Source organism: Rhynchophorus ferrugineus, unplaced genomic scaffold (assembly GCF_030347505.1).
Source record: "Rhynchophorus ferrugineus isolate W39M unplaced genomic scaffold, kcgeb_rfMv2 rfM7, whole genome shotgun sequence".
Classification (NCBI taxonomy): domain Eukaryota; kingdom Metazoa; phylum Arthropoda; class Insecta; order Coleoptera; family Curculionidae; genus Rhynchophorus; species Rhynchophorus ferrugineus.
The window spans coordinates 4,997,040-5,009,626 of NW_027472586.1; the positions used below are offsets into that span (position 1 = coordinate 4,997,040).

Consider the following 12,587-nt stretch of genomic DNA (forward strand, 5'->3'; position numbering starts at 1 on the left):
ACAGAAATCTGTATCTGGTATGTGTATTCTGTGATTGCTATATTATATAAAAGGTACCTGTAATTTAATTTATGAAAAAAAAATACAGTTCAATATAAGGAAGTTATTTAAATCATGAAATAAAAAGGGAAACGGAGGTATTACTTAACGTTTTATTTAATTACCATAAAGCGATTTTATTTTACGTAACGTCAATATTTTGACATGACTAAATTTGTAAATATAAACTAACCAATAAAAATAATATCTTTATATACAAATATTCTATTTTAAGGGTATATGTAGACCCAAGGAAACAGCTAATAATTATGAATTGTATATTAACACCAAAGATCCTTCAAGGATTAGGCAAACCTACCCGAAGAGGAATTAAGAAATGTTCCAAGTGTGGTGTTTACAATGGTACGAGAGGTGTGTTTTGTAAAAATAAGAAGTGTGGAGCTTCTCTAAAAGCCTCGGATAATCCGGCATATGAAGTAGATGCTGTCAAATTAATAACAGGCACGACTAGGCAGGTGTACTCTGTGAGAATGAAGGATATAGTGTCTGAAAGTAGAGGTTTCGTACAATTACCTCTATTGCAATCAACACATGAAGACAACAGTATATTATCTGATGCTGCATTATGTTTTGTTGATTCCTGTCAAAGATCTTTTGATAACTCTATATTGAAATGTCATGAGGAAATAACAGAAACTGCTGGAAGTGAGGTTTGTGATCATATTAACATGGCGTTGAAAAGTGAAACTGTAGCCACACCAATAGTTGTAAATCCTTACGTAGTAAGTTCCCTCAAAGTTTCCAATGAAGTCCAGCAAACATTAAATCTACTTGCAGTAGAAAGTGGATGTCCCTTGGTACAGAGGGTTTCAAAAAATGTAATGGCAGTGAAATGCCAGGTAACTTCAAAACAACCATTAGGCTATCTTCATTTTACTATCACCAAAGGAAAATATAAAGGATATGAGAAATATTCATGTGATTGTACGGAATATGTTTTTTCAGGTACAGTATTATAATACTTACTATAGCAAAGTATCAAAAAGTTTAATTAAGGCATAACATCTTTGTAGCTTCAAATTTCCATCAATCAAATATTAGACACAAATGTATACATTATTATGCCTGCATTGCCGCTTTGCTGAGTGATTCATCATATTCTGAGGAGTATTCTCATTTTATTAACAATGAAATGAATCCAAAAAGTAAGTAGATATTCCCTTACCACTTATTTGTATGTTTTCGAAAGAGTATCTATATTTTCAGACAAAACTTTTAATATTTCAAGTAATAAAATTGTTAAACATATTGATTTGGTTGAAATTAAACCTGCTAAAATAAATATATCATCAAATATATTAATTAAAAAACCTACATTACAAAAGAGGGTAAGCTTAGGTATATATGCAAAGGAATTCTTCGTTTAATATTGTAGAGTTAGCCCTAAAAACTTTAACATGTGTGAACATTAATCTAACTCCATACTTTCTTGTTATTTACGTGTTTTAACCATTATTTATAAAATGCTGCAATTGTCATTTCATAGCCTTCTTTGACACCGCAACAAATCATTTAATTTTACTAATCTGGCGATTGCTTAACCTGTTTTGATATTTTAAAGTAAATATTATGTAGAAATCACTGTATTTTTTAAGCTTTTTAATTTATTTTAGGAGAAAGTCAGAGCTGCAACAAAAAAACAGAAAATATCGATACAGAGATGCAAGAAAATAGTTCCAAAAATATATCCTATTGAAATTAAGGTTTTGGACGAGCTTCCCTTGACACAAAACGTCGACAATGGAGTATCCTGGCAGTTCCTAGATTGGTTGGCCTTTGTCACCGAATCTATAAACAAAACCATGCAGTTTATTAATTGTGGAAATATAAATACCCAGGTTTTTTATATACCTGAGGTAGATAGGAGCTGATTTACAAAGAGCAATAAGTAATGCTTTTATATTTTTAGATATTTTGGTGGGAATTGAAGAAACGAATCCCAACAATGTACACTGAACAAAAAACAACTATGGGTTCAGTGTTTTATAGCATCATGAACATCAATCATATTAAGGATATCTTCGATAGTCCTAAGGTGGTGGTAATTAACATACAATCAGCGATGAATACGTTTTTTGTTTGTTTTAGGTTAAAATACGAATAGCAAAGAAACTGGTCCACGACGAACGAAATGGTTACGTGGAATACGATGAAAGCAACGATACCCAAGAAGCCAACGCCGAATATCAGATGTCCTTTATATTCTTCCTAAATGTTGGTCCTTCAACTGTGGACGAAAGCGACGACCAAAACAACTCCTTCATCGTTGAGTGGTTACCTAATATATGTAGCACCGTGCAAATGGGTCAGTTAAAACTACAATATAAATATGGACGAAAGAGTATTTAATTGCAAATTAACTTTTTTCGTTATAAAAAGAAAATAAACCTCGGCGATGTTGTTTTGTTGTTTACTAATCTAATATAATTCTCAGCAAATATAGTAGGCTTAGATATTTCAAGGACTTTTATTAATTGAAACAAATTGTTTGTGCCATAAAAAATAACTTAAAATATAATATAGGAATTACTAGGTGTATTTGCCATAAAACAATTGAATAGCGTTCAAACAAATCTTATCTGCATACTTCAAGATACAGATTAAATATAATAAACAAAAAAAAATTATTTGAACGATGTGCACTTGTTTAAACACAACGACTTGATTCGAAAGAATTAAACTACCTATATTAGTTATTAAATAGTACATAAACATTACTGTTAGCGTTAGAATATTATGAACGCATATACAAACAAGTGGGTGTTGATAAAGAATATTAATGATCAAAGTTGGTATATAATTAGCCTCAAATTTATTGTTTCTCATTTCAATATGGAATTATAGTTGTTAACCTTTGTGCATCGCTTATTTACGACTGTTCAGCTGGCGGTGGCTGCGCTGCTTGAGCAGCTCTGTTAGTTTCGTGTCCTCGCTGAATGCGTCTGGGTCGATGATGTCACCAGCAGATGACAAAGATTCCCCGCTTTCGGATACAGACGTTCAGAAATATCTCGCTGAGGTTTTGAACGAAACCGAAAAAAATCGCGACGATGCTCTGACGGAAATTCGTTCCTGGTTAGATGGCGAGGCGTCATGGCTCCACGCTCGGAATGAAACAGCGGACATCATACCGTTTCTGCGAGGATGTAAGTTCGATATAGAGAGAACAAAAACCAAACTGATGAATTACTATACGATGCGCCGAGATAGACCTGAGTGGTTTCGAGATAGAAATCCCCTGCTTCCGAACTTGCAAGAATTGATCAAACTAGGCGTGTTTTTACCCTTAAAGAAGCACGACGACGACGGCAGATTGGTGGTGATTATCCGAACGGCAGCCCACGACCCGAAGAGGCATCATTGGAACGACGTGTTCAAAGTGGGAAAGATGGTGCTGGACGTGGTGTGTAGGGAGGACGAGATGGCTCAGATATACGGTGTGGTGGCCATTTTTGATATGACCGGTATGAGTTTCGCGCATTATTGCAGAATGACGCCGGGCCTGATAAAAAACGCGGTCTTCGCGTGGCAGAACTATCACGTGCGACCTAAAAAACTAGAGTTCGTGAACTCGCCTATTTATATAAACGTGGCCTTGAACGTTTTTAAAAGTTTCATGACGGAGAAGATGCGCGGGCGCGTCAAGGTTCACTTCGGCGGGTTGGATAAGGCGCAGAGGGTAGTGAGCAAGGATATCCTTCCCCCAGAGTATGGTGGAGGTGGTGATAGTATCGAGAGTTTGGGACAGTATTGGTTCGATAAACTGGTAGACCGCCGGCAGTGGTTTTTGGATGATGAAAAATACAAAGCACAGTGAATGTTGCATTATTTATTTAGTGTTGTTAAGTATCTGTGATTTGCATTGTTTTTAAATTACGGTAGAGACTATTTATGTAATATATGTTGTAATTATAATGACCTTTATTTATTTTCCTTTGACAGTGGAATAACAGCGTTAATACCATAATGAAAATCATGATGTATCCAGGAAGTCAACAATAAAAACAGTCTATTAATTTTTACAATTTTTGAAATAAGTTGTTTTAGTTTTGTTCGTCTGGTGAACAGAAATAGTCAGTCATGTTCGGATTTGGTTGTGTCGCTCAGATAGATGTTGAAATTGGACCGAGATCGGCAGCGAGTGTTTGTAGAACCCCCGTGTGAACGAAAGAATGTATTTTGATACTAAATTGGACAAGGTATGTAACATTTCCTGATATAGTTCTGCAAAATTTCCATAGTCGTAATGAATTTTTTTTGTCATTTTAAATGATGTTACTTTCATTGCCGTTCAAATAATCGTAGGTTAATGAAAATTGCAGGAGTTACTTTTCGTTTTTAAGTTATATAATGAAAAGTGTATTTTTACAAAATTAGTGAGTTTTTGTATATATATATATATATATCATCTTGATCTGAGAGGTAAAAAAATTTGGTTGTTTTTCCATATATATAAGTCGTGAAAAAATGGATTTTTTTGCAATTTTTAAATATTTTACTGTCAATCCCGTGCAAATAATCACAAGTTAATGAACATTACATGAATTATAAAGAATTTTACTCTAAATTTAATGGTAGTATAATAAATATTATGCAACTTTTAATTTTTAAGTTATACAATGAAAAGAGTATTTTCATTTTTTGAGTGAGTTTTTGTTTATGTTAGATATCTTGAAAACTACAAGTTCTAAGCAAATTTAACATGGATTTTCGTTTCTTTTATGCCAAAATATATATATTTTGAAACTTTCATCTTGATCCGAGAGGTAAAAAAATTTGGTTGTTTTTCTATATATATAGTCGTAAAAAATTGGATTTTTTTGCAATTTTTAAATATTTTTCTGTCAATCCCGTTCAAATAATCACAGGTTAATGAACATTACATGGATTATAAAGAATTTTACACTGAATCGTATGGTAGTATAATAATTATTATGCAACTTTTAATATTTAAGTTATACAATGAAAAGAGTATTTTCAAAAAATGAGGGAGTTTTTGTTTATGTTAGATATCTCGAAAACTACAAGTTCTAAGCCAATTCAACATGGATTTTCGTTTCTTTTATGCCAAAATATATATATGTTCAAACTTTCATCTTGATCCGAGAGGTAGAAAAATTTGGTTGTTTTTCCATATATATAGTCGTAAAAAATTGGATTTTTTTGCAATTTTTAAATATTTTACTGTCAATCCCGTTCAAATAATCACAGGTTAATGAACATTGCATGGATTATAAAGAATTTTACACTGAATCGAATGGTAGTATAATAATTATTATGCAACTTTTAATATTTAAGTTATACAATGAAAATAGTATTTTCAAAAAATGAGCGAGTTTTTGTTTATGTTAGATATCTCGAAAACTACAAGCTCTAAGCCAATTCAACATGGATTTTCATTTCTTTTACGCCAAAATATATATATTTTGAGACTTTCATCTTGATCCGAGAGGTAAAAAAATTTGGTTGTTTTTCTATATATATATAGTCGTAAAAAATTGGATTTTTTTGCAATTTTTAAATATTTTTCTGTCAATCCCGTTCAAATAATCACAGGTTAATGAACATTACATGGATTATAAAGAATTTTACACTGAATCGTATGGTAGTATAATAATTATTATGCGACTTTTAATATTTAAGTTATACAATGAAAAGAGTATTTTCAAAAAATGAGCGAGTTTTTGTTTATGTTAGATATCTCGAAAACTACAAGTTCTAAGCCAATTTAACATGGATTTTCGTTTCTTTTATGCCAAAATATATATATTTTGAAACTTTCATCTTGATCCGAGAGGTAAAAAAATTTGGTTGTTTTTCTATATATATATAGTCGTAAAAATTGGATTTTTTTGCAATTTTTAAATATTTTACTGTCAATCCCGTTCAAATAATCGCAGGTTAATGAACATTACATGGATTATAAAGAATTTTACACTGAATCGTATGGTAGTATAATAATTATTATGCAACTTTTAATATTTAAGTTATACAATGAAAAGAGTATTTTCAAAAAATGAGCGAGTTTTTGTTTATGTTAGATATCTCGAAAACTACAAGTTCTAAGCCAATTTAACATGGATTTTCGTTTCTTTTATGCCAAAATATATATATTTTGAAACTTTCATCTTGGTCCGAGAGGTAAAAAAATTTGGTTGTTTTTCCATATATATAGTCGTAAAAAATTGGATTTTTTTACAATGTTTAAATATTTTACTGTAAATCCCGTTCAAATAAGCACAGGTTAATGAACATTACATGGATTATAAAGAATTTTACACTGAATCGAATGGTAGTATAATAATTATTACGCAACTTTTAAAATTTAAGTTATACAATGAAAAGAGTATTTTCAAAAAATGACGAGTTTTTGTTTATGTTAGATATCTCGAAAACTACAAGCTCTAAACCAATTCAACATGGATTTTCGTTGCTTTTACCGTTTTTCTCCAGTCTCGAAATGAATATGAATAAAAGCAAATCTACATTTTTATCTTATATAATTATCTTTTTTAATGTATAAAAGATGATTGTTTTTAAATTGATTAAGTGACTATACGAGCACTTCTAACCTTTGGTAATTACGCGATTAAATTCATCCGTCAACAAATGTGTTGGTCTCAATTCAGTTTGCGACTTTCACTACGGCATTACGATGCTGACCGACGCAGACACGGTAACGTTAGACCGCGACGTTTTGCAATATATCGCGGAGGTGTTGAAAGAGACCGACCAGGGCCGGGAAAGGGCCCTCCGGGAAATCCGCGCCTGGTTGAAGGAAGAGGGTAGCTGGTTGAACGCGCGCGGCGAATCTAAATTCATCCTCCCCTTCCTGCGAGGGTGCAAATTCGACGTGGACAAAACCAAGAAGAAGCTGACCAATTACTACGTGATGCGACGCGATAGGCCCGAATGGTTCCGCAACAGAAACCCCCGTCTTCAACACATACAGGATCTGATCAAAATGGGAGTGTTTCTGCCTCTGAAGCGACACCACGACAACAAACTGGTGGTGATCGTCAGGATAGCGGCCCACGACCCGAAGAAGTACGACTGGAACGATATCTTCAAAGTTGGTAAGATGATACTGGACGTGGTGTGTATGGAGGACCAACGAGCCCAGATCTACGGAGTAATAGCTATCTTCGACTTAAGCGGCCTCAGTTTCGGTCATTACAGAACAATAACACCCAGTCTAATGAAGAATGCCGTCTATGCTTGGCAAAACTACCACATCCGTCCCAAGAACTTGGAGTTTGTCAGTTCTCCCATCTACATAAACGTGGCGATAAATCTCATCAAGAGCTTCATGACTGAAAAAATGAAGCAGCGTATCAAAGTACACTTTGGTGGTACAGAAAAAGCTCAGGACATAGTGGACAAGGATATTCTACCCGTAGAATTCGGTGGAGAAAACGAAACCGTAGTAGAACTGGGGGAATATTGGCTGGAGAAACTGTTACGATACGAACAGTGGTTCGCAGAAGATGAAAGTTACGTAGCCGAGTGAGTCTGCACCTTACCACATCAATTTATCCTCTATATTTATTTGGTACTGGAATTATGTGATTAAAACTGATCTGTGATCGATTGTTTACACATTATTATTTTAAAAATTACACTAAATTTACTATTCCACTAATTCGTTTTTCTTACCCAAACATTGTTTTGATACATAATTTGTGGAAATATTATCATAAAAACATTCTTGATAAATAAATTAATGCGAATCGTCTAAGAAAAAAAGTAACCATAACATAACAACCATAAACTCGAAAGCATAAATATAAATTATCTGTGTTCAAAACCAAGGAAATTGATTAGAATATGTTTAGAATTACCTAACACTTGTTTTATACTTAATCATTAACTAGTTGAACGCTCATGACATATCTCTATTATGCTTTTCCTTCTAAAACACTGTTAATTTATTACTTATTTCACAATTTATATTACACAAAGGTTGTTGTCAGATAAACTATTAAAAACTTACCGAGCAGGTTATTAAAAATTATATTTGTTGAATTAATTTTTATTAATAATGCAATTGACTACATTAATTACCTACTACTTTAAATAAAAAGTCCATTTCATAACCTTGCACTATTAAATACCATTAACAATTATTGACAACCATACAATTTTAATTTTACATTTATTATCAGAAAAACACTTCATTTTAGTATTAATCGATGTCCTATATTAATTGATGTTACTGACGATTAAAAAACACAATTAAAAGTTTATAAAGTGATATTAAACGAATAAAAACTGTTTATGACTACCCAGTATCCATTATGTTGTTATTTTTTATTTTTAATATAGGTTAACTTCGATGACAGTGTGTTTACCATTTTTATTGAAACAGAAAAATAAATTTTCAATTCGTTCGCTTAGGCAACCAAAGAAACAGTAGGTCTGAATTTTGACGTTTTTTTAAATAGTAACAAATCGATCATTATGGTATTGTTTTTAAAGTTCTACTTAAAATATAAATAATTAATATAGGCTCAAGTTAAAATGTACTGATAACCATATTTCCGTTGAAAAGTATGTCTTTAAATGATAGTCTTTTGTTAACTATAAAATGAATATAGGCATCGCATTACGCATTGACGCACTACTATTTTTCAAAGAAACAATTCTAGTTTTACTTACAAAAATTTTATTGTTTACATAATTATAACAAAAACATACATCACAAACCACTTCTTATAACAATAACTACTATTTGAGCTCGAGTACACTTAAAAATAATATTGTCATCTTTCAAATGATCGTCTGTTGCCAAGGGAGAAGTGAAGAATATTTATACGATAACTGCACCATTTTAACTATAATCTAAAACATATGTACAGACAGAAAGATCATTCAAAAAACATATTGTTGATATAGAAAAGAGAATATTAACAACTACTGAACTAAAAGTCTAGTAAAAACTAAAGTTACTATATAATACAAACCTAACGAAAAAGGCAAGGTGTGTTATAAATTAAAACAAAATGACTATGCAACCAAAAAAACACTACGATAGTGTACAGTCGTTTTTTTGTGTGTGTATTCGCTATATTTCGAAATGTATCGATAATTTGTTTAAAGTATAAAAATGCACAACCATTGTCCTAAATTCTGCGAATCTTTCATTTGTTTCGATCAACCTCTTTTTGTTCGAAGCACCACCAAGCTGATTGTCAAGAAAGCCACTATCCAAACTATCGTGGATATGAATCCGTAGTAGACGTCTGGTTCCAGGAAGGACCAGCCTCTCGTCATCATGGCCCTGAGCGACGTTGTCGCCAGCGTCAGCGGCAGAAACGTGGAGACGTACCTCAGAACGGTGGGCATGCCCTCTATAGGCCAGATAACACCACTGAGCAGAAGCGTGGGATAGAAACTACCCAAGGCCAACTGGATAGCGTTCCTTTCTAACTCGCAAACGGCGGATATGACGAAACCGAAGCACATTCCGCACAGGCCCTGGAGGATAGTGAGGATGATAACGACAAAAATGTCTCCTTGGCATTCCACTTCGAAAACTAAGATCATAAATATCAGTACCAGAGCGGTTTGGCCGCACATCACCACAAACTGGGTCATCACGTGGGAGAATAGAATTTCTCCCGGTGTAACACCTAAAACAAAAAAGAAATAAGATTCTTGTCGGCACCTTCACCATTATTTTTTATTATCCACCTTCGCCATTATTTTCAATATCACCATATTAATTATAAATAAGGTTGTTTCATAGTAAAAGTAATTTTATCTAATTATTTAATAAAATTAACTGGAGCGGGAGTTAATTTGGGTTTCGTGGAAATGTCTCCAGAGTTTCAGGAAACTATATTTAATCCTTAAGTAACTTAGAGTTTTAGAAAGATGAGGCTTCTAGGATACTAGATGAGTATCGTGTAGATAATTCTAAGGAAAAGGAATTCCTGTTTCACAGTGGGTTTGGGTGTATATGAAGAAGCAGTAATCATTAAGGATAGGTCCGTTTTTTTTTATAGAAACGTTGGTTTCAATAAATTGATATAACTGAGTCATATTTGCCCACACTACAACAGACTAATTTTACTAGAAGCTTGTATAGTGTCATTTCCATATGATGGGAAGTTGACTATTCCTGCAGATGAGAGAGCTTTTACTTATATATGTCTGTTGGACATAAAAACAACAGTAAAAATAGTCCTCACATTATAAAGTAAATAGTTATAAAGTTTTTTTCTTTTTATTCAAATTGTAGTATCCTTGATGAGTTATTTGATATGCAGTTCTGTTAAATTAAAATTACTATAAAATTTTAAGTACCCCTATTATATAGAATTAAAAACATTTTATATTACTATACATTAAATTAACAATGAGTGAAAAAAATAAGGGTAGGCTTGGATATCATTTAAAGAAGTTGTGACTAATTTTTGAAGAGTGTGGAGTATTCTTAACAATAGTTTCTGGAGAATCATTTAAAATTAATAGTTACAATTATAATAAATATGATATTATTACAGAAAATATATTAACATAGGCCTGATTATTAATAGTCGTCATTGTATAGATAGTAGGCAGTATCAAGTACGTCATGAAAAAGCACTTATTTTTTTTTATTTACCCTTGTTTTATATTCGCACTGTTTGGGATATTTGAACAGATCTTATAGATAAAAATCCTGCATATGTCGGTTAACAGATAAAACATGCTGCATTAGAAAACAAATAATACATACCAGCCACCCATGACCTATCAAGTAAACCTTCCATTCTTTCTATAATCAGAGCTGATGATGTCAGCGCGACAGCCAAGAAGAAGACGATCCTAAAACAAAATGTTTTTTTATTTATAGGAAAATGGAGACTTAAATCTGAGAACTCACGTCAATATCACACCAGGAGCAACGAAATCTGTGAATGACGGTTGATTGGAACCGTATATCGGTTTCTTGAAGGATATGGGTACTTCTGCCAGTTCCTCATTTTGATTGCAATCACGTAATATGTCCTTGGTGAAGTTCTGGTAGGTTAGTTGGAGATCTCTTTGCAGTATTATACCGATTTGTTGATCTAGAACGAATTATTCGGTCGTTATCATCGGAGATATTGTTGTTGGTGGAAAAATTACTTGACATGTCCAGGTGAACTCGGATTTCGCTCTGGTCAAGGGTTTCCTCGTCACTGTCCTTGCCCAGGGCTATTCTGGCCACCAAGGCGTCTGTGAAGTTGTCGGTAAAGTGCATAGCTCCCCAGGCTTCACCTCTACTGACAGCTTGAATAGCGGAATTTAGATCTGGATAAAACACCTGAAATATATAGTATGGTTGAGATAGTGCTACTGTAGGTTCTATTTCGTATTTTATGACTGCTGCAGATATAAAAGATGTTTTTTTCGGTGAAATGAGACTGCAGTAACCTAGTAGTATAGTGATACAAGCATGATTTTCATTTGACTATTATTCTACAGTAAGAATCAAATGAATATATTTGAAATTCTATCACAACGAATTATTCTTTAGATTTCAAGCAGAAACAGGTCAATTTGGGCCAAGATCCATTCAGGATGACATAGAAGCTTTGGTTTAGTTTGGTTTGAAGGAACTGAAGGAACAGATCACATTATGAAACATGAGGAAATACGAAGATGAAGATGTACAAGAAAAGAAAATCCTTTAATAAAACTACAAAGAAGATTATGATCAAAGCCTAGAGAACTTCTTAAATGGGGTAAAGCAAGCTTTAAAAGAAATTTGTGAGGACTGCTTCGCGAAAAACTGAGTGATGACTTTACCAGTAAATAACTTACCTTCGTTATAGTACTCGTGTTGACCGTGTGCAGATATCGACAGCTCAGATTCGTGGCTGAACAGCCGAACTCAAACGGACATGGTTGGAAAGTCTTGTTGATGTATGTGGCCTCTTCGTTCACGATCGCCAGTTTCAGTCCTCTGGGGTCACCGCCGATGGCCAGACAGAACAGGATCACTTGCATCACGGGAAGAGCGAATATGAACAACATCACTCCAACGTTCCTCCACATCCGGAGGAAGTTCTTCTGGAGCAAGGCCCTGATCTTGCCGGTGGTGGTCCATTCGCTACAGTTGGCGCAGTCCTCGCAGGTCTCTTGCAAACAGGGTTTGGAGGTCGATGATTTCGCAGAATACTACACAGAAAACGAGTCAGGAAACTTTGAATTGTTTCATGAGGTCAGGTACTTACGTCGATATGTCCATTAGAGTCTTGTACTAGTACTTCCTTGCTTTGGTGGAAATTTAAACCTACGACACCGCTCTCTTCGGTCACCGACACGGAATCCTTCTTTCCCCAGTTCAGCGTGGCTAAACTGATGTTGTTGCTGATGTTGTTGTCTGGCTGCGCGCCACCCAACTGTCCCTGTTTCCTGGATAGCTTTAGGAACACGTCCTCCAGCGATGTGCAACCGTACATGGAAAGAAGGACGTGCGGAGCCTCCTCGGCCAGAAATTTGCCGCTGCGCATCAAGCCAATCTGAAAAGAAAACGATCATTTTTACACTTTAAA

At 33.9% G+C, this 12,587-nt stretch overlaps 3 protein-coding genes and 1 pseudogene across 8 annotated transcripts in view; 3 read left to right on the top strand and 1 right to left on the bottom strand.

Moving 5' to 3' along the window:
- Positions 1-41: 41 nt before the first annotated feature.
- Positions 42-2,517, top strand: LOC143199718 (uncharacterized protein C2orf42 homolog). Of its 3 annotated transcripts, none has more exons than XM_076409722.1 (7): positions 42-137; positions 275-1,005; positions 1,074-1,205; positions 1,267-1,388; positions 1,674-1,916; positions 1,970-2,095; positions 2,149-2,517. In XM_076409722.1, the coding sequence occupies exons 2-7, from the start codon at positions 309-311 to the stop codon at positions 2,407-2,409; spliced, it is 1,581 nt and encodes a 526-aa protein (XP_076265837.1). In that variant the 5' UTR covers positions 42-137; positions 275-308; the 3' UTR covers positions 2,410-2,517. The 3 variants fall into 3 exon arrangements, with proteins under 3 accessions (XP_076265837.1, XP_076265835.1, XP_076265836.1); XM_076409720.1 differs by having other exon boundaries at positions 78-216; XM_076409721.1 differs by lacking the exon at positions 42-137 and having other exon boundaries at positions 256-1,005.
- Positions 2,518-2,865: 348 nt separating this feature from the next.
- LOC143199719 (retinol-binding protein pinta-like) lies at positions 2,866-3,975 on the top strand. Its single transcript, XM_076409724.1, has one exon. It carries the CDS (start codon positions 3,011-3,013, stop codon positions 3,875-3,877), a length of 867 nt encoding a protein of 288 aa, XP_076265839.1. The 5' UTR covers positions 2,866-3,010; the 3' UTR covers positions 3,878-3,975.
- Positions 3,976-6,593: 2,618 nt separating this feature from the next.
- Positions 6,594-7,698, top strand: LOC143199720 (retinol-binding protein pinta pseudogene; annotated as a pseudogene).
- Positions 7,699-8,708: 1,010 nt separating this feature from the next.
- Positions 8,709-12,587, bottom strand: part of snu (ABC-type transporter snustorr) — a 100,272-nt gene continuing 96,393 nt past the window's right edge. For all 4 annotated transcript variants that reach the window (XM_076409711.1, XM_076409714.1, XM_076409712.1 and 1 more), the window contains exons 5-10: positions 12,267-12,554; positions 11,854-12,210; positions 11,176-11,353; positions 10,931-11,117; positions 10,784-10,872; positions 8,709-9,692 (exon numbers count right to left, since the gene is read on the bottom strand). In XM_076409711.1, coding sequence (XP_076265826.1) covers positions 9,214-9,692; positions 10,784-10,872; positions 10,931-11,117; positions 11,176-11,353; positions 11,854-12,210; positions 12,267-12,554 — 1,578 coding nt within the window. In that variant the 3' untranslated portion in view covers positions 8,709-9,213. The remainder of the gene's footprint in view (positions 9,693-10,783; positions 10,873-10,930; positions 11,118-11,175; positions 11,354-11,853; positions 12,211-12,266; positions 12,555-12,587) is intronic.

Bases quoted from the DNA above. Each gene is read 5' to 3' on its own strand.
- LOC143199718 (XM_076409722.1), top strand. From the start codon at position 309: ATGAATTGTATATTAACACCAAAGATCCTTCAAGGATTAGGCAAACCT. The intron at 1,389-1,673 runs GTAAGCTTAGGT...AATTTATTTTAG, and splicing joins AACCTACATTACAAAAGAGG to GAGAAAGTCAGAGCTGCAAC. The intron at 2,096-2,148 runs GTGGTGGTAATT...TGTTTGTTTTAG, and splicing joins ATATCTTCGATAGTCCTAAG to GTTAAAATACGAATAGCAAA.
- LOC143199719 (XM_076409724.1), top strand. From the start codon at position 3,011: ATGATGTCACCAGCAGATGACAAAGATTCCCCGCTTTCGGATACAGAC.